Genomic DNA, 19,619 nt, shown 5'->3' with positions numbered 1-19,619 from the left:
AAGTAGAATTTCCTAACATTGCCCCTGAATCTACCACCCCTCAACCTCAAATTATGTCCTCTGGTTTTACCATTTTCCTTTCTCTGGAAAAGATTTTGTTCTACGTTAATACCCTTTAAGTATTTGAACGTCTGAATCATATCTCCCCTGTCTCTCCTTTCCTCTAGGGTATACATATTCAGGGCTTCCAGTCTCTCCTCATACGTCTTCTGGCGCAAGCCTCCTATCATTTTCGTCGCCCTCCTCTGGACCGCCTCAAGTCTTCTTACGTCTTTCGCCAGATACGGTCTCCAAAACTGAACACAATACTCCAAGTGGGGCCTCACCAATGACCTGTACAGGGGCATCAACACCTTCTTCCTTCAACTGACTACGCCTCTCTTTATACAGCCCAGAATCCTTCTGGCAGCAGCCACTGCCTTGTCACACTGTTTTTTCACCTTTAGATCTTCGGACACTATCACCCCAAGGTCCCTCTCCCCGTCCGTGCATATCAGCTTCTCTCCTCCCAGCATATACGGTTCCTTCCTATTATTAATCCCCAAATGCATTACTCTGCATTTCTTTGCATTGAATTTTAGTTGCCAGGCATTAGACCATTCCTCTAACTTTTGCAGATCCTTTATCATATTTTCCACTCCCTCTTCGGTGTCTACTCTGTTACAAATCTTGGTATCATCTGCAAAAAGGCACACTTTTCCTTCTAACCCTTCAGCAATGTCACTTACATACATATTGAACAGGATTGGCCCCAGCACCGAACCCTGAGGGACTCCACTAGTCACCTTTCCTTCCTTCGAGCGACTTCCATTAACCACCACCCTCTGGCGTCTGTCCGACAGCCAGTTTCTGACCCAGTTCACCACTTTGGGTCCTAACTTCAGCCCTTCAAGTTTGTTCAACAGCCTCTTATGAGGAACTGTATCAAAGGCTTTGCTGAAATCCAAGTAAATTACATCTAGCATATGTCCTCGATCCAGCTCTCTGGTCACCCAATCAAAAAATTCAATCAGGTTCGTTTGGCACGATTTACCTTTTGTAAAGCCATGTTGCCTCGGATCCTGTAACCCATTAGATTCAAGGAAATACACTATCCTTTCTTTCAGCAACACTTCCATTATTTTTCCAACAACTGAAGTGAGGCTCACCGGCCTGTAGTTTCCTGCTTCATCCCTGTGACCACTTTTATGAATAGGGACCACATCCGCTCTCCTCCAATCCCCAGGAATCACTCCCGTCTCCAGAGATTTGTTGAACAAGTCTTTAATAGGACTCGCCAGAACCTCTCTGAGCTCCCTTAGTATCCTGGGATGGATCCCGTCTGGTCCCATCGCTTTGTCCACCTTCAGTTTTTCAAGTTGCTCATAAACACCCTCCTCCGTGAACGGCGCAGAATCTACTCCATTTTCTCGTGTAACTTTGCCAGACAATCTCGGTCCTTCTCCAGGATTTTCTTCTGTGAACACAGAACAGAAGTATTTGTTTAGCACATTTGCTTTCTCCTCATCACTCTCCACATATTTGTTCCCAGCATCTTTCAGCCTAGCAATTCCATTTTTTATCTTCCTCCTTTCACTAATATATCTGAAAAAATTTTTATCTCCCTTTTTTACATTTTTAGCCATTTGTTCTTCCGCCTGTGCCTTTGCCAAACGTATCTCTCTCTTGGCTTCTTTCAGTTTCACCCTGTAGTCCTTTCTGCTCTCCTCTTCTTGGGTTTTTTTATATTTCATGAACGCCAACTCTTTCGCCTTTATTTTCTCAGCCACTAGGTTGGAGAACCATATCGGCTTCCTTTTTCTCTTGTTTTTATTGATTTTCTTCACATAAAGGTCCGTAGCCATTTTTATCGCTCCTTTCAGCTTAGACCACTGTCTTTCCACTTCTCTTATGTCCTCCCATCCTAACAGCTCTTTCTTCAGGTACTTTCCCATTGCATTAAAGTCCGTACGTTTGAAATCTAGGACTTTAAGTATCGTGCGGCCGCTCTCCACTTTAGCCGTTATATCAAACCAAACCGTTTGATGATCGCTACTACCCAGGTGAGCACCCACTCGAACATTAGAGATACTCTCTCCATTTGTGAGGACCAGATCCAATATCGCTTTTTCCCTTGTGGGTTCCGTCACCATTTGTCTGAGCAGAGCCTCTTGAAAGGCATCCACAATCTCCCTACTTCTTTCCGATTCCGCAGACGGAACATTCCAGTCCGCATCCGGCAGGTTGAAATCTCCCAACAGCAGAACCTCCTCTTTCCTTCCAAACTTTTGGATATCCACAATCAGATCCTTATCAATTTGCTGCGATTGAGTCGGAGGTCTGTAGACTACACCCACGTAGATAGAAGTTCCATCTTCTCTTTTCAGAGCAATCTATATCGCTTCTTCCTCTCCCCAGGTCCCTTGCATTTCGGTCGCTTGGATATTGATCTTTACATAGAGAGCTACTCCTCCTCCTTTATGACCATCTCTGTCCTTCCTAAAAAGATTATATCCCGGTATGTTTGCATCCCATCCATGTGATTCACTGAACCATGTCTCTGTGATAGCAACAATATCTAGATCTGCCTCTAATATCAGGGCTTGCAGATCATGAACTTTGTTGCTTAGACTGCGAGCATTTGTGGTCATCGCTTTCCAGCTATTTTTCAGCGATAATCTCCTTTTTTGTATGGATTTTTGTGTCGTTTCACTTTCCGTTGCAATACTAAGAAATGAGTTGCTGATATTGCTTATGTTGCAGCCTTTACTACTATCACATCTTTTCTTTTGCCGGGGGTGGTCTCTATAATTGTCCTTCGTACATACACCACCCCCACCTTCTAGTTTAAATGCCTAGAAAAATATTGTCTAAATTTCTCTGCAAGGTTTCTTTTTCCTGCTGTAGTAATATGTAGCCCATCAGTGCAATATAGCTTCTTGTCCTTCCATGTATTTCCCCATCCTCCTATGTACCTGAAGCCTTCTTGATGACACCAGGCTCTGAGCCATCTATTAAAGTCCTCTGTGTTTTTCACTCTTTGCTCTCCTTTTCCATATGCAGGCAGTATTTCAGAAAAAGCTAAAGTCTTTACAAAAGGCTTCACGCCCTCACCAAGCTCCCGAAAAGCTTTCTGTGCTGCAAGTGTGGAGTTGTTGGCCAGGTCATTTGTTCCCAGATGGATAACAACATCAGTGTTAAAATCCTTAGTTTCTTCCTTAATTATAGTCAGTATTTGCCTGGAACTCCTGGTAGCTGAGGATCCTGGAAGACATTTCACTATTTTGGTCTCCTCGCCCAAGGTTCCAAGGTTAATGCCTCTGATGATGGAATCCCCCAACAGTAATAGTTTTCTGTTTTTGGCTTTTTTATTTGTACTTAGGGTGCTCTTGTTCTCTTCAGTTTCCTTCATTGGTTCAAGTCCCACCTCCCTTCTGTTTTCCTGAGTATCGCAGTGCACTAGTGCACCCGGTACAGTATACTGGGTAGCTCTGCTGGGTTCCCACAGCCTCCATTGCTCCTTTCTCGATCCTATGTCCCACGGTGTGTATGAGTGGTGCCCGGCACGCAGCTAGCTGAAGAAAAAGAGAAGAAAAGAGAGATGAGTACAGAGAAAGTACCTTAGCTACTTAGATGTTAGATGTTGCTGCTGGGCTGGCTGGGCTCCTTCTCAAGGCTCCTTCGCAAAGGCGCTCTCGCTAAGGCGAGCGCCTTTGCTGCTCGCCTTCGTCGCACGCCGAACGGCTGTGCGCCGTTAGCTCACTTCCTTTTAAGGAGGAGCCCGGCGCTGACACTGCCTGTGACGTGGTGGGGGTGGGCGGAGCTCCCTCTCGCCGCGACCCCAGCTACCTCCAACTGCATCCCCGCTCTCCTCCGGCGTGCCTCGTGCACGCGGCTCTCGCAGCCAGAAGTCTGCCTCCCCTCACTGACTCTCCGGCCCAATAGCTCTCCTGCTCTCCCTCAGCTGCGCCCGACTCACTTCCTTTTAAGGAGGAGCCCGGCGCTGACTGTGCCTGTGACACGGTGGGGGTGGGCGGAGCTCCCTCTCGCCGCGACCCCAGCTACCTCCAACTGCATCCCCGCTCTCCTCCGGCGTGCCTCGTGCACGCGGCTCTCGCAGCCAGAAGTCTGCCTCCCCTCACTGACTCTCTGGCCCGATAGCTCTCCTGCTCTGTAAAAATAATCTAACACCTATTCCAATACATAAATCAACAATTCAAACTATTTGGCTAAACTCCAAGATTCAAATTGGCGGTTTTAAAATCATCAACAGATGGGGTTGCTACAGAGTTATGCTTAAAAGATGGATTCTCAAGGAAGGGAGGGTTCTTGAGTGGGCAGACTTGTTGGGCCGCTGGCCCTTTTCTGCCGTCATACTTTATGTTTCTAAGTATACCTACATTGGAAGATGTATTATCTAATGGTAAGCTGCTTGAGTTTTCACAGTTGCAACATTAATTTAGTCTTAGTAAATCACAAAGTTTTAGATGGTTGCAATTGAAGCAGGCCATTCAGGCGGGGTTCCCTGAATGGAAAAATCTCACTAATCAATATAATTTGGAATTCTTATGCTTTCAGCTAGATTTCCTGGGACTCCAGGCCACACAGTGGCATAAATTAATATCTGGATTTGTGAATAAAAAAACAAAAACTGGTCTTCGGGACATTTGGAGTATTATCAAGCATCAAATTACTGCGTCTCAATGGACACGAATTTGGTCTTGGAGGATGAGATGTATAGTGTCTGCATCTATGAGACAAACTTGTATTTTTCTTTTTACATAGAGATTTCTGGACCCCTGTTTGTTTACAAAAATTAGATAGCTCTATGTCGAATAGATGTTGGCACTGTCATCTTGAGGCTGGGACTTTAGATCATCTTTCATTCTATTGTTCATTTATATTGACATTTTGGAAATTGATATGGGACCAAATCAATTGGTTGTTAGAAAATCCGGTGGCCTTGACATATGATACTATTTTATTTGGCATGTCAATGAGAGCAAAATGTCAGATTTCTTAAAAAAAAAAAACAATAAGGGGCTCATAATAATAATAATTTTTAAAAAAGTCTAAAAAGTGGCCTAAATGGGTACTTGGACGATCAAAAAGCCTGATCGCCAAACCCATAATCAAAGCTGGTTTTAGACATATCTAAAACCAGCTTAGGCCTTTCCCCTGCCTCTAAACGCACAGAGAGAAAAGAGGCATTTTTAGAGGCGGGGAAAGGGCGGGCGGTGGGCGGGAGGTGGGCAGACCTAGACCTAGGCATGCAGCAGGTATAACCAAAACTTTAGGCAGGTTGCCTAGTTGGCACATATACGTTTTGACTTACACCAAGTCAAAACAGATATAAGTGCCGAAAAGGGGCCGCTGAGCTGATCGTGGCTGCTGAGATCAGCTCAGCGGCCCCAGCAACCTGCCTACCCCCCTAAGCAATGATTGTGGCAGGAGAGATGTCTCATCTCTCCTGCCGCGATCAAACCCTTCCCCCCCCCAACGATCAGGGCAGGAGGGAGCCCAAGCCCTCCTGGCCCGCAGCACCTTGACTCCCCGACTACGTTCGGGTTCAAGAGTGAGCCCAAGCCCTCTTGGCCCTTGATCCCAAACCTCCCCTGGGCCGAGTCCGTTGGGGCAAGGAGGGAGCCCAAGCCCTCCTGGCCCGCGACACCCTCTAACCCCCACTAAAATACGGGCAGGAGGGATCCCAGGCCCTCCTGCCCTCGATGAAACCCCCCTATGACCGCCCCCCCAAACCCCCGATCGGCCCCCCTGCTGATCTGTGACCCCCCACGACCCCCACCCCACCCCCCTTCCCTGTACCTTAGAAAATGTTGGTCGGATGGATGGGTGCCAAGCCCATTCTTCTGACAGACCAGCCATCTCTGAATGGCTGGCCTTAGGGCCTGATTGGCCCAGATGGCTCAAACCCTGCCCACAGGTGGGGCTTGAGGTGCCTGGGCCAACAGGAATCGGCCTAGTTGTCTTAGGCCACTCCTGTGGGCGGGGCCTTAGGCACATAGGCCGGTTGGGTCCCTCTTGCCCCGAACGTAGTCGGGGAGTTGGGGTGCCGCTGGAGCAAGAGGGCTTGGGCTTCCTCTTGCCCCGAATGTAGACGGGGGGTTGGGGTGCCACTGAGGCAAGAGGGCTTGGGTTCCCTGTTGCCCCGAATGTAGTCGGGGAGTCGGGGTGCCACTGGGGTAAGAGGGCTTGGGTTCCCTCTTGCCCCGATGTCGTCGGGCGGAGGGGGGTGGATTCTGTTTTGGACGTTTGGGGCTTAGGCTTTTTTTAGGTTGATTATATGGTATAAGTTTAGATGTAGTGGTGGTCTGGTCGTTTAAACAGCTGAAAGTATAGGCAGGCCATTATAAAAAAAAAACCTCTCCTTTTTGACGTTTTTTTTATAATGGACATTTTCCCTGCTTCTACTTTCAACGTTTAAGGCCTTACGCCAAAAGGGGACTTAGACGTGTTTTTTTTATTATGCCCCTCTGTGCTTTTACTTATTATGACTGGAGTTGTCATTCAACAGATTACATTCAATTGGAAAAATCAGAGCAGATTAAATTACAGTTTCTGGTGGAGTTCTGTATGTCATCTATATAAAATGGAAAGAACATTAGCCATACAGAGAGGATATTTTGGTAAATTTCGAGAGGTTTGGGGACCATTAACAGACTTTTGTAATGAGTAATAAACATTTTCCCTTAATAAGAGAATTGAAATGTGGGGGTGGGGATGGGTGGAAGGGATGGTATTTTTTGATATTTTGAAATTTTATTAAAATATATATTATATAATATATTAAATGAATATTTTTGATGTGATAGGGATGGGAAGGGAGGTTAAATTTCATGAATTTTAGATGAAATTAATAGCAATTCAAGTGATGTTTTCTAATTCAAATGTTATTTCTTGTTACACTTGATGTAAGTTGTAAAAACGAATAAAAATTATAAAATAGACAATATTGTTAATGGCTCCCAAATATCCTGAAATTTCCTAAAATTCCCCTGCTGTGTAGCTATTATCCTTTCCATTTTATAAATGTGACATAAAGAGATCCACCAGAAACTGTAATTCAGTCTCTCCCAGGTTTTCTAGTTATTCATAATCTGTTGTTTGGCAACTCCAATCATAATAAGTAGAAGCCTGTTATTATTAGATGATATTTTGCTCTTAGCCCTCATTGACATGCCAAACAGTACAGTATCATATGATAATGCCACCAGATTTTCCAACAAACAATTTATTTGACCCCATATTGATTTCCAAAAAGCAAGAATCAATGGACAATAGAATGACAAATGATCTAATGTCCCAGCTTCGAGATGACAGTGCCAGCATCTATTTGACTTAGAGCTATTTAACTTCTGTAAATGAACCGGGGTCCAAAATGCTGTATGTAAAAGAAAAACCTAAGTTTGTCTCATAGATGCAGACACTATACACCTCATCCTCCAAGCCCAAATTTGTGGCCATTGAGACACAGTAATTTGGGGCTTAATCTCAATGCTCCACATGTCTCTTAGACCTGTTTTCGGTTTCTTATTTAAAAATCCAGATATTAGTTTATACCACTGGGCGGCCTAATGTCCCAGGAAATCCACTTAAAAACATAAGAATGGCAGACTATTCTGACTACTAAGATTTTTCCATTCAGGGAACCCTACCTGAATGGCCTATTTCAATTGCAACCATCTATAACTTTGTGATTTATTAAGACCAAATTTGTGTTGCAATAACATCATCAATGAGAACAAAAAGTCAAATTTCATCAAGCAATAATAAACTTTTATTGATTATGACAAGAGTCACCATGCAACATATCACCAATAAATGGAAAAATTACAATAATCTTAGCTATACAATCTGGTGGAATTCATTGTGCCACATTTACAAAATGGAAAGAACAATTGCTATACAGAAAGGGAATTATAATAATTTTAAAAAGATTTGGGGGCCATTGACAAATTATTGTAATGATTAGACATCATTTTCCTACTGACAGTATATTTATATATAGGGGGAGTGGGGATGGTATAAAGTTCTATTAAAGGTTTAATCAATAGATAAGAATATAATATTTATGAAATTTTTATGGGAAGGGTGGGTGGGGAGGGAATAAATTTAAGTATTTACGATGACAATAGAAAGAAATTCAAGTGATGTGTTAAAGTTTTAAATGATGTAATATTGTGTGCTTGATGTAAGATGAAAAATGAATAAAGAATTTGGAAAAAAAAAAAAAAGAAAGAAATATCATCTAAAGTACGTATATCTGCCATCATCCAATATTTCCAGATGACCTTGAATCCACCAATTTGAATCTTGGAGTTCAGACATAGGGTCTGATACGTCGATTTATGTACTGGGATAGGTGTTAAGTTATTCACATATCTTAAAGTTTTCCATGTATCTACTAATATTCTATTTTCTTTATATAACCTAGGCATTTTGATACTGAGAACGTGGCTTAATCGCAGAGAAGACATGAGTCGCCATTCCAACCACAACCAATCTGGGAGTTTTTCCATGAGCTCTAGGAGGATCCAATTCATACCCTGCCACAAAATATAGAAAATGTGACATCTAAGAAACTTTTTTTTCTGTCAGTACAGTACATTAGCTTTACCCCTTCCTATCTGTATTGCCTTTACATTTTTTTTTTGTTTGTATATTGTATTTTCCCCCTCCCCCAACACTGTTTCTCTTTGTCTGTGTACAGTGTTCCCCCGTGAATTCGCAGTTCGCGAATCGCAGACTCGCTCATTTGCGGTCTGCTCCGACTGCTTCTTCCTGTAGTAAAGTCGGGCTACATAAATCAGGAGCTGCATGTCAAAACAGTTCCTGACTGGTGTGGCTCGAAGCAGACCACGAGTGATTTTCTTCATCCACTGGTGATCTAGCTGCCCTCTCCTGCCTCCCCTGCCTTTGACAGGCGAAAAACCGCATTTGCAGTTTTTCAAAATTCACGGGGGTTCCTAGAACGGAACCCCTGTGAATTTCAGGGAGTACTGTATTCAAGTAATGTTGTGCTTGTAAACTCTGATATATATGTCCTTTAAATGGGGCATCCAGTTACAGAATTGCTCCATATTGTTTTCATGTTTTCCAGGACAGTTACAGCTTCTGAAAAAATAGGTACAGATGCTAACAGGTACTTTGTCCCCAAGGCAGTTTTTAATCTAATATAATAAAATGGTAGGCCTCCCTGCTCTCCACCTCGCGCCGCTGTTTTCAACGAGTGCGCATGCGCCAGACGGCGGGGGAGTGAGGGACCGGCACTTATTGGAAGGAGAGCAGGGCCGGGATTTGGCAGAGGCCAGACGCCGAAAAGGGCTCCGCACAGTGGTAGATGGACAAACTTAAATCTGAAGTTGGTTGTTGGGGGGAGAGGCGCTCGCTCGCCCCATGCCCCATCACACTCCCCATCCGCTACAAAGGACTCCAGGACGCCTTCGCCTGTCGGTTTAAGGCCCGCGCGGCGGTGCAGCTGCCAGGAGGAGTCGGTTTCGTCGTCATCGCACCCATCCCCCCCGGCGCACACGAACCCCTTCACGCGGTCTGGACGCTACCCTTACTCCCTTGCCGCCGCCCCTTCCCGCGGTCCCGACAAACCTCTCACCTCTTGCAGCAGCCGCAGCACTCTACACATGCTGCTTCATGGCTTTCTACTGCCCTGATTTGCTCCACCGCGTCCCTGATGACATCATCAGAGACGCGGCCGACCAAATCAGGGCAGTTGAAGGCTGCGAAGCAGCATGTGTAGAGTGCTGCGGCTGCTGCAGACAGAAACAGCTCCATTGAAGATCAGGTGAGGGACCTTGAGAGATTCATCGAGGAGAGCTACAGGAGGGTCGAGGAGCAGAACCAGCAGCAACTCAGACAGGTGTCATCAGACGAGAGCCAGGACCCACCGGAGGATGGACCTAGTGGAGAGGCCAGTGGAGAGGCCAGGAGGGCAGAGGAAGCCAAGGACCCCGAGGGAGGAGCGCCCAGATTCACCATGGACACGGACCTGAGGCAGAGGAGGCTCTTGAGGAAGCGAAAGACTGCAATTGTTGTGGGAGACTCGATCCTGAGGGAGGTGGACAGTCACGTAGCCGGAGGTCGAGAGGACCTGCTGGTGACATGTCTCCCTGGGGCCAGGACAAAGGACATTGCCGACAGAATCGAGAGGATCTTGGACGGAGCCGAAATGGAGGAGACAGCAGTAATTGTCCACGTCGGAACAAATGATGTGAGCCGGAGGAATTTCAGCATGCCTGCGCTAACAGACCAGTTCAGGGTCCTGGGAAGGAAGCTGAAATGGAGGTCACAGAGGATAGCATTCTCGGAGATCCTGCCGGTCCCGAGGGCAGATGCAAGGAGGCAGGCTGAGCTCCAGGAGGTGAATGCGTGGCTGAGGAGGTGGTGCAAGGAGGAGGGCTTCCACTTTGTGAGGAACTGGTCGTCCTTCTGGGGAAAGAGCAAGCTCTACAGGCGGGATGGCCTGCACCTGAGCACGGCGGGAACAAGAATACTAGCAGCCAACGTAAAGAAGGAGATCGAGAGGGCTTTAAACTACAGAGAGGGGGAAAGCCGACAGCTGACCTGATGACGCTTCGGACAGCAGTATCCAGAAAAGATGCTGAACGGGCTGACTGCAGGGAGGAGGACGGGGGTCCGATGGAACTCACGATCAGACAGCGAGGGAAACACCAGGTAACAGCAACTTGCTGGGAGAAGCCTAAGGGGAAGGGGAAAACAGGGGATTCAGGAGGACAAGATGGCACTAGGGTGCAAACAGAAGTCAATAAGGTGGAGCCACAGGGCAAAGGGGAGCCACAAGGCAAGGGGAAACAAACCAAGGCCCAGGGGACGATAGCATGGGAGGGGGCTGGTACTCCCCGGGGAAAAGCGGGGAGGTGGGGTGGAGGGGACATGGGGAGGAAGAGAGTTGCGAGGGTAAAGGCGGAGGGCACAGCAGAGGCACCGGGAGCGGGAAAACGGCCCGAGACCCAAGGGAAGGCAGCCCAGGTAAAGGCAGAGGTGGAGGACAAACACCGGGACCTACAGTGCTTATACGCAAATAATAGGATATAATAGGAATTACAGAAACCTGGTGGACAGAGGAAAATCAATGGGATGTGGTGCTGCCAGGGTACAAGCTCTACAGGAGGGACAGGACCCACAAGAAGGGGGAGGCATAGCGCTGTATATAAAGGACTATATCTACTCGATTGGGATCGATACGGCAACAAAGGCAGAGGAGCTAGAATCGCTATGGGTCAAATTGCCGGGAAAGAAGAGTGCAGACATAAAGCTGGGGCTGTATTATCGCCCGCCTGGTGCGTCAGAAACAATAGGACACGACTTGGAAGCAGAACTGAGACAGGAATGCAGGACTGGAAGTGTAACAGTGATGGGGGACTTCAGCTACCCGGGGATAGACTGGAGTATGGGACACTCCAACTCCACGAGGGAAGCAGGATTCGTAGAAGCTGTGAGGGACTGCTTCATGGAGCAACTAGTCAAGGAACCGACGCGAGGGGGTGCTACTCTTGACCTCATCCTTAACGGATTAGGGGGGCCTGCAAGAGGGGTAGAAGTGGGAGGAACACTAGGCAACAGTGATCACAACGTGATCAGATTCACATTAGAAAGGGGGTCACCCATAGTGGGGAGGACCGCAACGACTGCGCTCAACTTCAGGAAAGGGAACTATGTTGCTATGAGGAAAATGGTGGGAAGCTCAGGAACGGCTTTAGGATGGAGACTGTAGGGAGCGCCTGGACCGTTCTCAGGGACACACTGCAGGAAGCGCAAAAACTGTACATCCCCAGTTTCAGGAAAGGCCGCAAGAACAAGCGGTCAAAAGACCCGGTTTGGATGACACCTGAAGTAAAGAGGGCAATCAGTGACAAGAAAGTGTCCTTCCGGAAATGGAAGAGGGATCCAACGGAGGAAAATCACCAGGAGCACAGGAAATGCCAAAAGGAATGCCACCGAGAGGTTAGAAAAGCAAAAGGGAAATACGAGGAGGGGCTGGCCAGGGAGGCAAAAAACTTCAAAGCATTCTTCAGTTACGTAAAGGGGAAGCAACCAGTGAGAGAGGAGGTGGGGCCATTGGACGATGGGGAGAGGAAGGGAGTGATTAAGGAGGATAAAGAGGTAGCTGAGAGGTTGAACACGTTCTTCTCGTCGGTCTTCACGAGCGAGGACACGTCCAATATACCGGACTCAGAGGAGCTCATGAGTGGGGAGCAGGCCAAAAGATTGGGGCATATAGAGGTAAGTCGGGAGGTTGTCCTCAAGCAGATTGACAGACTGAAAAGCGGCAAATCACCGGGACCGGATGGGATCCACCCAAGGGTTCTAAAGGAACTAAGTCAGGAAATAGCGGGCGCAATCCAGCATGTTTGCAACCTATCCTTGAAAACTGGAGAGGTACCAGAGGACTGGAAACTGGCGAATGTCACACCTATCTTTAAGAAGGGATCGAGAGGTGACCCCGGGAACTACAGGCCGGTGAGTCTGACTTCAGTTATAGGGAAGATGGTGGAAACAATGATCAAGGACAGCATTTGCGAGCACATCGAGAAAAATGGCCTACTGCGGACAAGCCAGCACGGATTCTGTAAGGGAAGGTCATGCCTGACAAACCTTCTGTACTTCTTTGAGGGAATAAGCAGTCAGGTGGACAAAGGGGAACCCATAGACATCATTTACCTCGATTTTCAAAAGGCCTTTGACAAGGTGCCACATGAAAGGCTGCTTAGGAAGCTGTGGAACCACGGGGTGGGCGGGGATGTACACAGATGGATCAAGCACTGGCTGTCAGGTAGACTACAGAGGGTCGGAGTAAAGGGCCAATATTCTGACTGGCGGGGAGGCACGAGCGGTGTGCCGCAGGGATCGGTGCTGGGGCCGCTACTCTTCAACATATTTATCAATGACCTGGAAACGGAGGTTATAAAATTTGCAGACGATACCAAACTCTGCGCCAGAGTTAGGACTAGGGAGGAGTGTGAGGAACTGCAAAGGGACCTCGATAAGCTGGAGGACTGGGCAAACAAATGGCAAATGCGCTTTAATGTAGATAAATGCAAGGTCATGCACATAGGGAAAAAGAACCCGTTGTTCGAGTATAAAATGGGGGGGAGATTGCTGGAAGACACCGGACTTGAGAGAGACTTGGGTGTGCTAGTGGATCCATCCATGAAACCATCCACACAGTGTGCAGCAGCCTCGAAGAAAGCCAACAGGATGCTGGGCATCATCAAGAGGGGCATATCAACCAGGACGCGGGAAGTCATCATGCCGCTGTATCGAGCGATGGTGCGCCCACATCTGGAATACTGCGTTCAATATTGGTCGCCGCACCTCAAGAAGGACATGGCAGTTCTTGAGAGAGTCCAAAGGAGGGCAACGAAACTGGTAAGAGGGCTGGAAAACTGCCCATATGCCGAGAGGCTGGATAAACTGGGGCTCTTCTCTCTGGAAAAGAGGAGGCTCAGGGGGGATATGATAGAGACCTTCAAAATACTTAGGGGCATAGAGAGGGTGGACAGGGACAGGTTCTTCAGACTAAAAGGGACGACAGGTACGAGGGGGCACTCAGAGAAACTGAAGGGAGATAGGTTCAAATCAAATGCAAGGAAGTTTTTCTTCACCCAAAGGGTCGTGGACAAATGGAATGCGCTCCCGGAGGAAGTGATCCGGCAGAGTACAGTACAGGGATTCAAACAGGGATTGGACAGATTCCTGAGGGAAAAGGGGATCGTGGGGTACTGAGGGAGGTGCTGGGGTATTGCATAAGTATAGACAGCTCACCAGGTCGTACAGGTGCAAGGCCGGAGGGTTAGGACATTGATGGGAAGATAGGACTTCGATGAGAAACCTAGGGGGCAAGAGGGCCCCTTCTGGTGATTAAGGCAGGTCATGACCTGTTGGGCCGCCGCGGGGGCGGACTGCTGGGCGGGATGGACCTCTGGTCTGACCCAGCAGAGGCACTGCTTATGTTATGTTATGTTATGCTGCTAGAGGCGAGAGGTTTGTCGGGACCACGGGAAGGGGGAGGCGGCATATACTGTATAATACGAAGTAAGATTATTTGTTTTCTGTAGTTGTCTTCCAACTATTAGCCATACAAAGTTCAGTAAAATAATGTTTTCCTCTTCCCTATGGTGAACACATTCTACCTTGCCATTGCTGCAGTGTGCATACTGCTCCTTTTCTGATTCAGTTTCCATAAGCATAAGGAGGTCATTTTTGAAATTGTATGTGCCATCTCAACAAAGAAATAGTCTTATATTCCATTTAATGATGATGAGGGGCAGGGGAGGGCATTTTCCCTATCTGTCCTGGTGGCCTTATAATCTATGAATATATTCATGTAAACCGTTCTGAGCTCCCTTGGGAGAACGGCATAGAAAATTTAATAAATAAATTAAAAAAACTAATGTATCTGGGGCAATGGGGGGTTAAGTGACTTATCCAGGGTCACAAGGGCATGGGATTTGAACCCACAACCTTAGGGTGCTGAGGCTATAGCTCTAGCCACTCACTCGGCCCAGGGGGAGAGGAGAAGGGGTCTGCTTTGGGGGGGAGGGGTGTGCTGGGGACCAGACAGCAAACATGCTTTGCTCTGGGAGGGGGGAACAGAAGGGGGCCATGGAGCAGGCAGACATGGCACAAAAGGGGGCCAGGGGGAGAGGGAAAAGGGCCTGCTTTGTGGGGATGGGTGTGCTGGGGTAGGCAGCAATCATGCTTTGCTCTGGAAGGGGGGGAACAGAAAGGGGGCCAAGAGCAGGTAGGCAGGGCAAAACAGGGGGCCAGGGAGAGAGAGAAAAGGGGCTGCTTAGGAGGAGGGGTATGCTAAAAAACAAACAGACAGACAGCGGCCAAGGAGAGAGAGAGAAAGAAAGACAGACACACACATCTATTCTAGCACCCGTTAATGTAACGGGCTTAAAGACTAGTGTGAGAATATATGTGTACCTATGTTTTATAAATGGATGCAAAGTCTCCAGGTAAAACGTATCTGTAGATGTGAAAAGGTTTTTAAAATGCTTCATTCTTTAGGTCATCCCTTACTTGTTGCTGTTATCTGCTTTCCACTTTCTGTGTTGTAGAGCTACGGTAAATCCCAATCCTGCGATTGACCTCACGGATGCCAATACTGTTATCATTTATGTGGCAGACATAAGTTTCAAGTTTATTTGAGGTTTGATAAAATCACTATTTTCATAAATTACAAAGTGATGAACAATTTAAAAAAATAGGGTAGACCAATAATTTTTAGGGGGATCACAGACGTATTATCAACAAGAGGGAGATGGAGGGAGGAACTACAACTTAGTACAGAAAAGAGAACAAAAAAGGGATAAGGGATCAGGAAAGAAGCCCATCTATAACTGCACGTGAGCACTGTAAGTTTTCATCTTGGTGCTAGACAGCCCCCTCCCCTGCACCCCCCCCCCCCACACACACACTTAACCTGTTTTTAGCTAGTACCTTTTTCCCAATTTCTTTGCTGTTGAGCCAAAGCCTGCTACACTGAGTGTGGTATCAAGGACCTCATTAGCACCCCCATTTAAGAAGCGCATACAGAAGTCTTGAACTGTACATGGGCACTTTAATTGAAGGATGGGGAGCAAATAAAGCTGCGGCATCCAAACTACGGTACTGACGGGTTGAAAAAAGTGAGGATATGCTACCCTCCACTGGCTATCATTTGAAATGTAAGTAAAGACTATAATGTTGTATAGATGGATAAGTGACAAAATGATATCTATTTTTAAACACATAAATACGTGTAAGCCTAGACTCTAAAGGTTACAATACGTTTAACTGATATATATGGTCATATATACTTACTCCCAGTATTGCATAGTTGGGCTTTCAAATAACTGATATGATGTACTGTTGAGATCACAAGTTAGATTATTTGCTTGCACCCATGTCAAGTTCATTGTAGAGACAATACCTTCTGAAGTTACATTGCATTTACCTGTTAAAAAAGGGCCATATTATGATAAAATCTTTATTCATTTTTACAACTTACAACAAGTGAATCAAGAAATAACATTTGAACTTAAAAACATCACTTAATATTCTATTAAATTCATCTTAAATTAATGAAATTAATCTATCCCCTCTCCCCACCCAATCATTCCATATACATTCACTTATATTATACAACATACTTTTTTTTGTTCATCCAAATCTTTAATAAAGAATCAGAAATCCCCCCCCCACCCTACCCCCTCATTATCAATTGTATTATTAAAGGAAAAATGTTATTTATTCACTACAATAACCTGCCAATGGCCCCCAAACATCCTGAAATTTACTAAAATGTCCATTCTGTGTGGCTAATGCTCTTTCCATCTTATAAATATGGCACAAAGAGTTCCACCAGAAATTGTAGTTTAATCTACTCCAATTCTTCCAATTAAATGTAATATGTTGAATGGCGACTCCAGTCATAATTAGCAAAAGTCTGTTATTTTTTGAGGATATTTGACTCTTTGCCCTCATTGACATGCCAAATAAAATAGTATCATATGTTAGGGCTAATGGATTCTCTAAGAAACAATTTATTTGGCCCCATATTGATTTCCAGAAAGCCAAAATAAATGGACAATAGAGTAAATGATCTAAAGTACCCGCTTCGAGATTACAGTGCCAACATCTATTAAACTTTGAGCTATCTAATTTTTGTAAACGAACAGGGGTCCAAAATGCTCTATGTAAGAAAAAAAAACAAGTTTGTCTCACAGATGCAGACACTGTACATCTCATCCTCCAAAACCAAATTCGTGGCCATTAAGATGCAGTAATTTGATGCTTAATCTCAATGCTCCAAATGTCTCTAACACCAGTCTTTGATTTTTCATTCATAAATCCAGATATCAATTTATACCACTGTGCAGCCTGGTGTCCCAGGAAGTCCACCTGAAAGCATAAGAATTCTAAACTAAATAGATTATTAATAGTTTTCCATTCAGGGAACCCCGTCTGAATGGCCTGCTTCAATTGCAACCATCTAAAACACTGTGATTTATTAAGACCAAATTTATGTTGCAACTGTGAAAAATCAAGCAGGTTACCATTAGATATAACATCTTCTAATACACGTATTCCTGCAATCATCCAATGCTTCCAGATTATCTTAAATCCGCCAATTTGAATCTTGGAGTTGAGCCATATAGTTTGATTTGTTGATTTATGTATTGGAATAGGTATAAGATTATTCACATATCTTAAGGTTTTCCATGTATCTACTAATATTTTGTTTTCTTTATATATTCTAGGCATCTTGATACTAAGAACATGGTTTAGTCTTAGAGGAAACATGAGTCGCCATTCCAACCATATCCAATCTGGAATATTATCAGTGGGCTCCGGGAGGACCCAATACATACCTTGGCGCATAATATAGGCTTGATGATACCTATAAAAATTTGGAAAATTTACCCTCCCCCCTTCCGCAATTGGCTTTTGTAAAGACACTAAAGCAATTCTAGCAATTTTACCTAGCCAAATAAATTTTGTTAAAATAATATTTAACTTTTTGTAAAAAGAGCCCTGAAAAAAAACCTGGAATCATACACAATTGGTAACAAACCACAGGCAAGATCATCATTTTAACAGTTTGTACTCTCCCCCACCAAGATAAATGTAAAGGATTCCATTGCTCAAACATTTCTGTTAACTTCTTTAATAAAAATTTTTCAATCACTTTCAATGTGTCTTCCAGCGTATTTTTAATCCAAATGCCTAAATATTTTATTCCGTCCTCCTTCCATAGAAAGGGGAATGAATCAAACAGACCTTTTGTACAATGCACATTAAGTGGAAGAACTGCTGATTTACTCCAATTTATCTTATTCTCTGAAAATTTTCCAAATTTTTAAATTAATTCCAGTAAGCATGGAATGGTTGTTTCTGGATTTCTCAAATGAAGCAATATATCATCTGCATAAGCAGAAATTTTATATTCCCAATCTGAATAAGGAATACCCTGTATCTCCTTCGCTTGCTGAATAGCTAATAACAAGGGTTCTAATACAATATCAAAAAGCAAAGGAGACAAAGGACAGCCTTGTGCAACCCCCCTCTGCAGACTAAAACTTTCTGAGAAATTATTATTAATATATAATCTAGCAGCAGGGGAGCTATGCAAGGTTTGGATCATTTGTATAAATCCTGAACCTATACCAAACCAATTCCTGGCCTGATACATGAAGGTTCATTCTACTCGATCAAAGGCCTTCTCTGCATCCAAGGATACGGAGAAGGCCGGATCTTTCATGGCTTTTCTTAGATATAGCATATGAAGCCAACCTGCTGTTGTTAGAAGAATGTCTCCGAGCAACAAATCCTGTTTGGTGCATACCAATAATATAAGGGAGAGCCTTGGCTAGGCGTAAAGCCAAAAGTTTAGCCAACAGTTTTCCATCAACATTGATTAAAGAAATAGGCCTGTAATTTGAAACCAAGTGGGATCTTTATTTGGCTTTGGTAAAACTATAGTTAAAGACTCTGCCATAGTGCCTGTAATACAACCTTTATTTAGTTGATTCTGATATAAATTTAACAGATAAGGCAATAGTGTATTTTGAAACAATTTATAAAACTCTACTGTGAAATCATCACCACCTGGAGCGGATCCAACTCTTAGAGATTTCAACGCTATTTGCAATTCTTTTAGTGATATAGGTTCTTCAAGACTTCCTTTTATATGTTCAGGAATTTTAGGTCCCTCTAATAATTTTAAAAATTCCCTAAACCAAGGCTCAAAAGAATAAAGAGCTTTATAAAATTTTAAAAATTGTTTTAAAATAGGTTCAGCTTGAGTATGATTTTCACCTATTTCATCTCAAATAGTAATTTTTTTTGTCTTCCTTTTTTTTGCTTTAAGATAATTTGCCAATAATCTTCCCGCCTTATTTGAGTTTCCATAATACAGTGCTTGATGAGAAAATAAATCTTTCCTTACCAATTTAGAAGAAATCTCATTTTTATTTCAAATCAATTAATACATCAAGTGACACAACCTGCCATTGATCCAATCATTTTGTCAGATCATGGTGGGATGTGGATTGAACTTAAAGTTGTAGATCAGGATATTAATAGACCTATATGGAGATTTGATAATATATTGCTTGCTGATCCAATATTTTGTGAGAATCTTATAGTTAAAATGAAGGATTATTTTCAATTTAATGATACGGATGAAATTTCTATGGAAGTATTATGGGATGCTTTTAAAGCATCTATGAGAGGACAAATTATTTCTTATTTGGCTCATCTTAAGAAACAGGTTAAAAAACAATTTTATGATTTAGAGAAAGAAATTAAAATTTTAGAATCAAAATTAATAGAAAAGTGGGAATATTCTATACAGCAGGATCTTTTAAAGATTAAAGGCAAGTATAATGAGATTTCATCTAAATTGATGAGGAAAGATTTATTTTCTCAGCAAGCATTGTATTATGGAAACTCAAATAAGGTGGGAAGAATATTGGCAAAATATCTTAAAGCGAAAAAAAAGAAAACAAAATTAATTGCCATTAAGGATGAGAAGGGTGAAACTTTTACTCAAATTGAACCTATCCTAAAACAATTCTTAAAATTTTATAATCTCT

The 19,619-nt window shown here is 44.2% G+C and overlaps 1 protein-coding gene across 1 annotated transcript in view; it reads right to left on the bottom strand.

The window, feature by feature from the left end:
- Positions 1-19,619, bottom strand: part of LOC117360292 (sodium- and chloride-dependent neutral and basic amino acid transporter B(0+)-like) — a 183,673-nt gene that overhangs the window by 117,107 nt on the left and 46,947 nt on the right. The window contains exon 5 of the mRNA XM_033943984.1: positions 15,844-15,976. Coding sequence (XP_033799875.1) covers positions 15,844-15,976 — 133 coding nt within the window. The remainder of the gene's footprint in view (positions 1-15,843; positions 15,977-19,619) is intronic.

Source organism: Geotrypetes seraphini, chromosome 5 (assembly GCF_902459505.1).
Source record: "Geotrypetes seraphini chromosome 5, aGeoSer1.1, whole genome shotgun sequence".
Classification (NCBI taxonomy): domain Eukaryota; kingdom Metazoa; phylum Chordata; class Amphibia; order Gymnophiona; family Dermophiidae; genus Geotrypetes; species Geotrypetes seraphini.
Note: the sequence above shows the minus strand (reverse complement) of the source record. Positions and strands in the feature narration are given on the sequence as shown.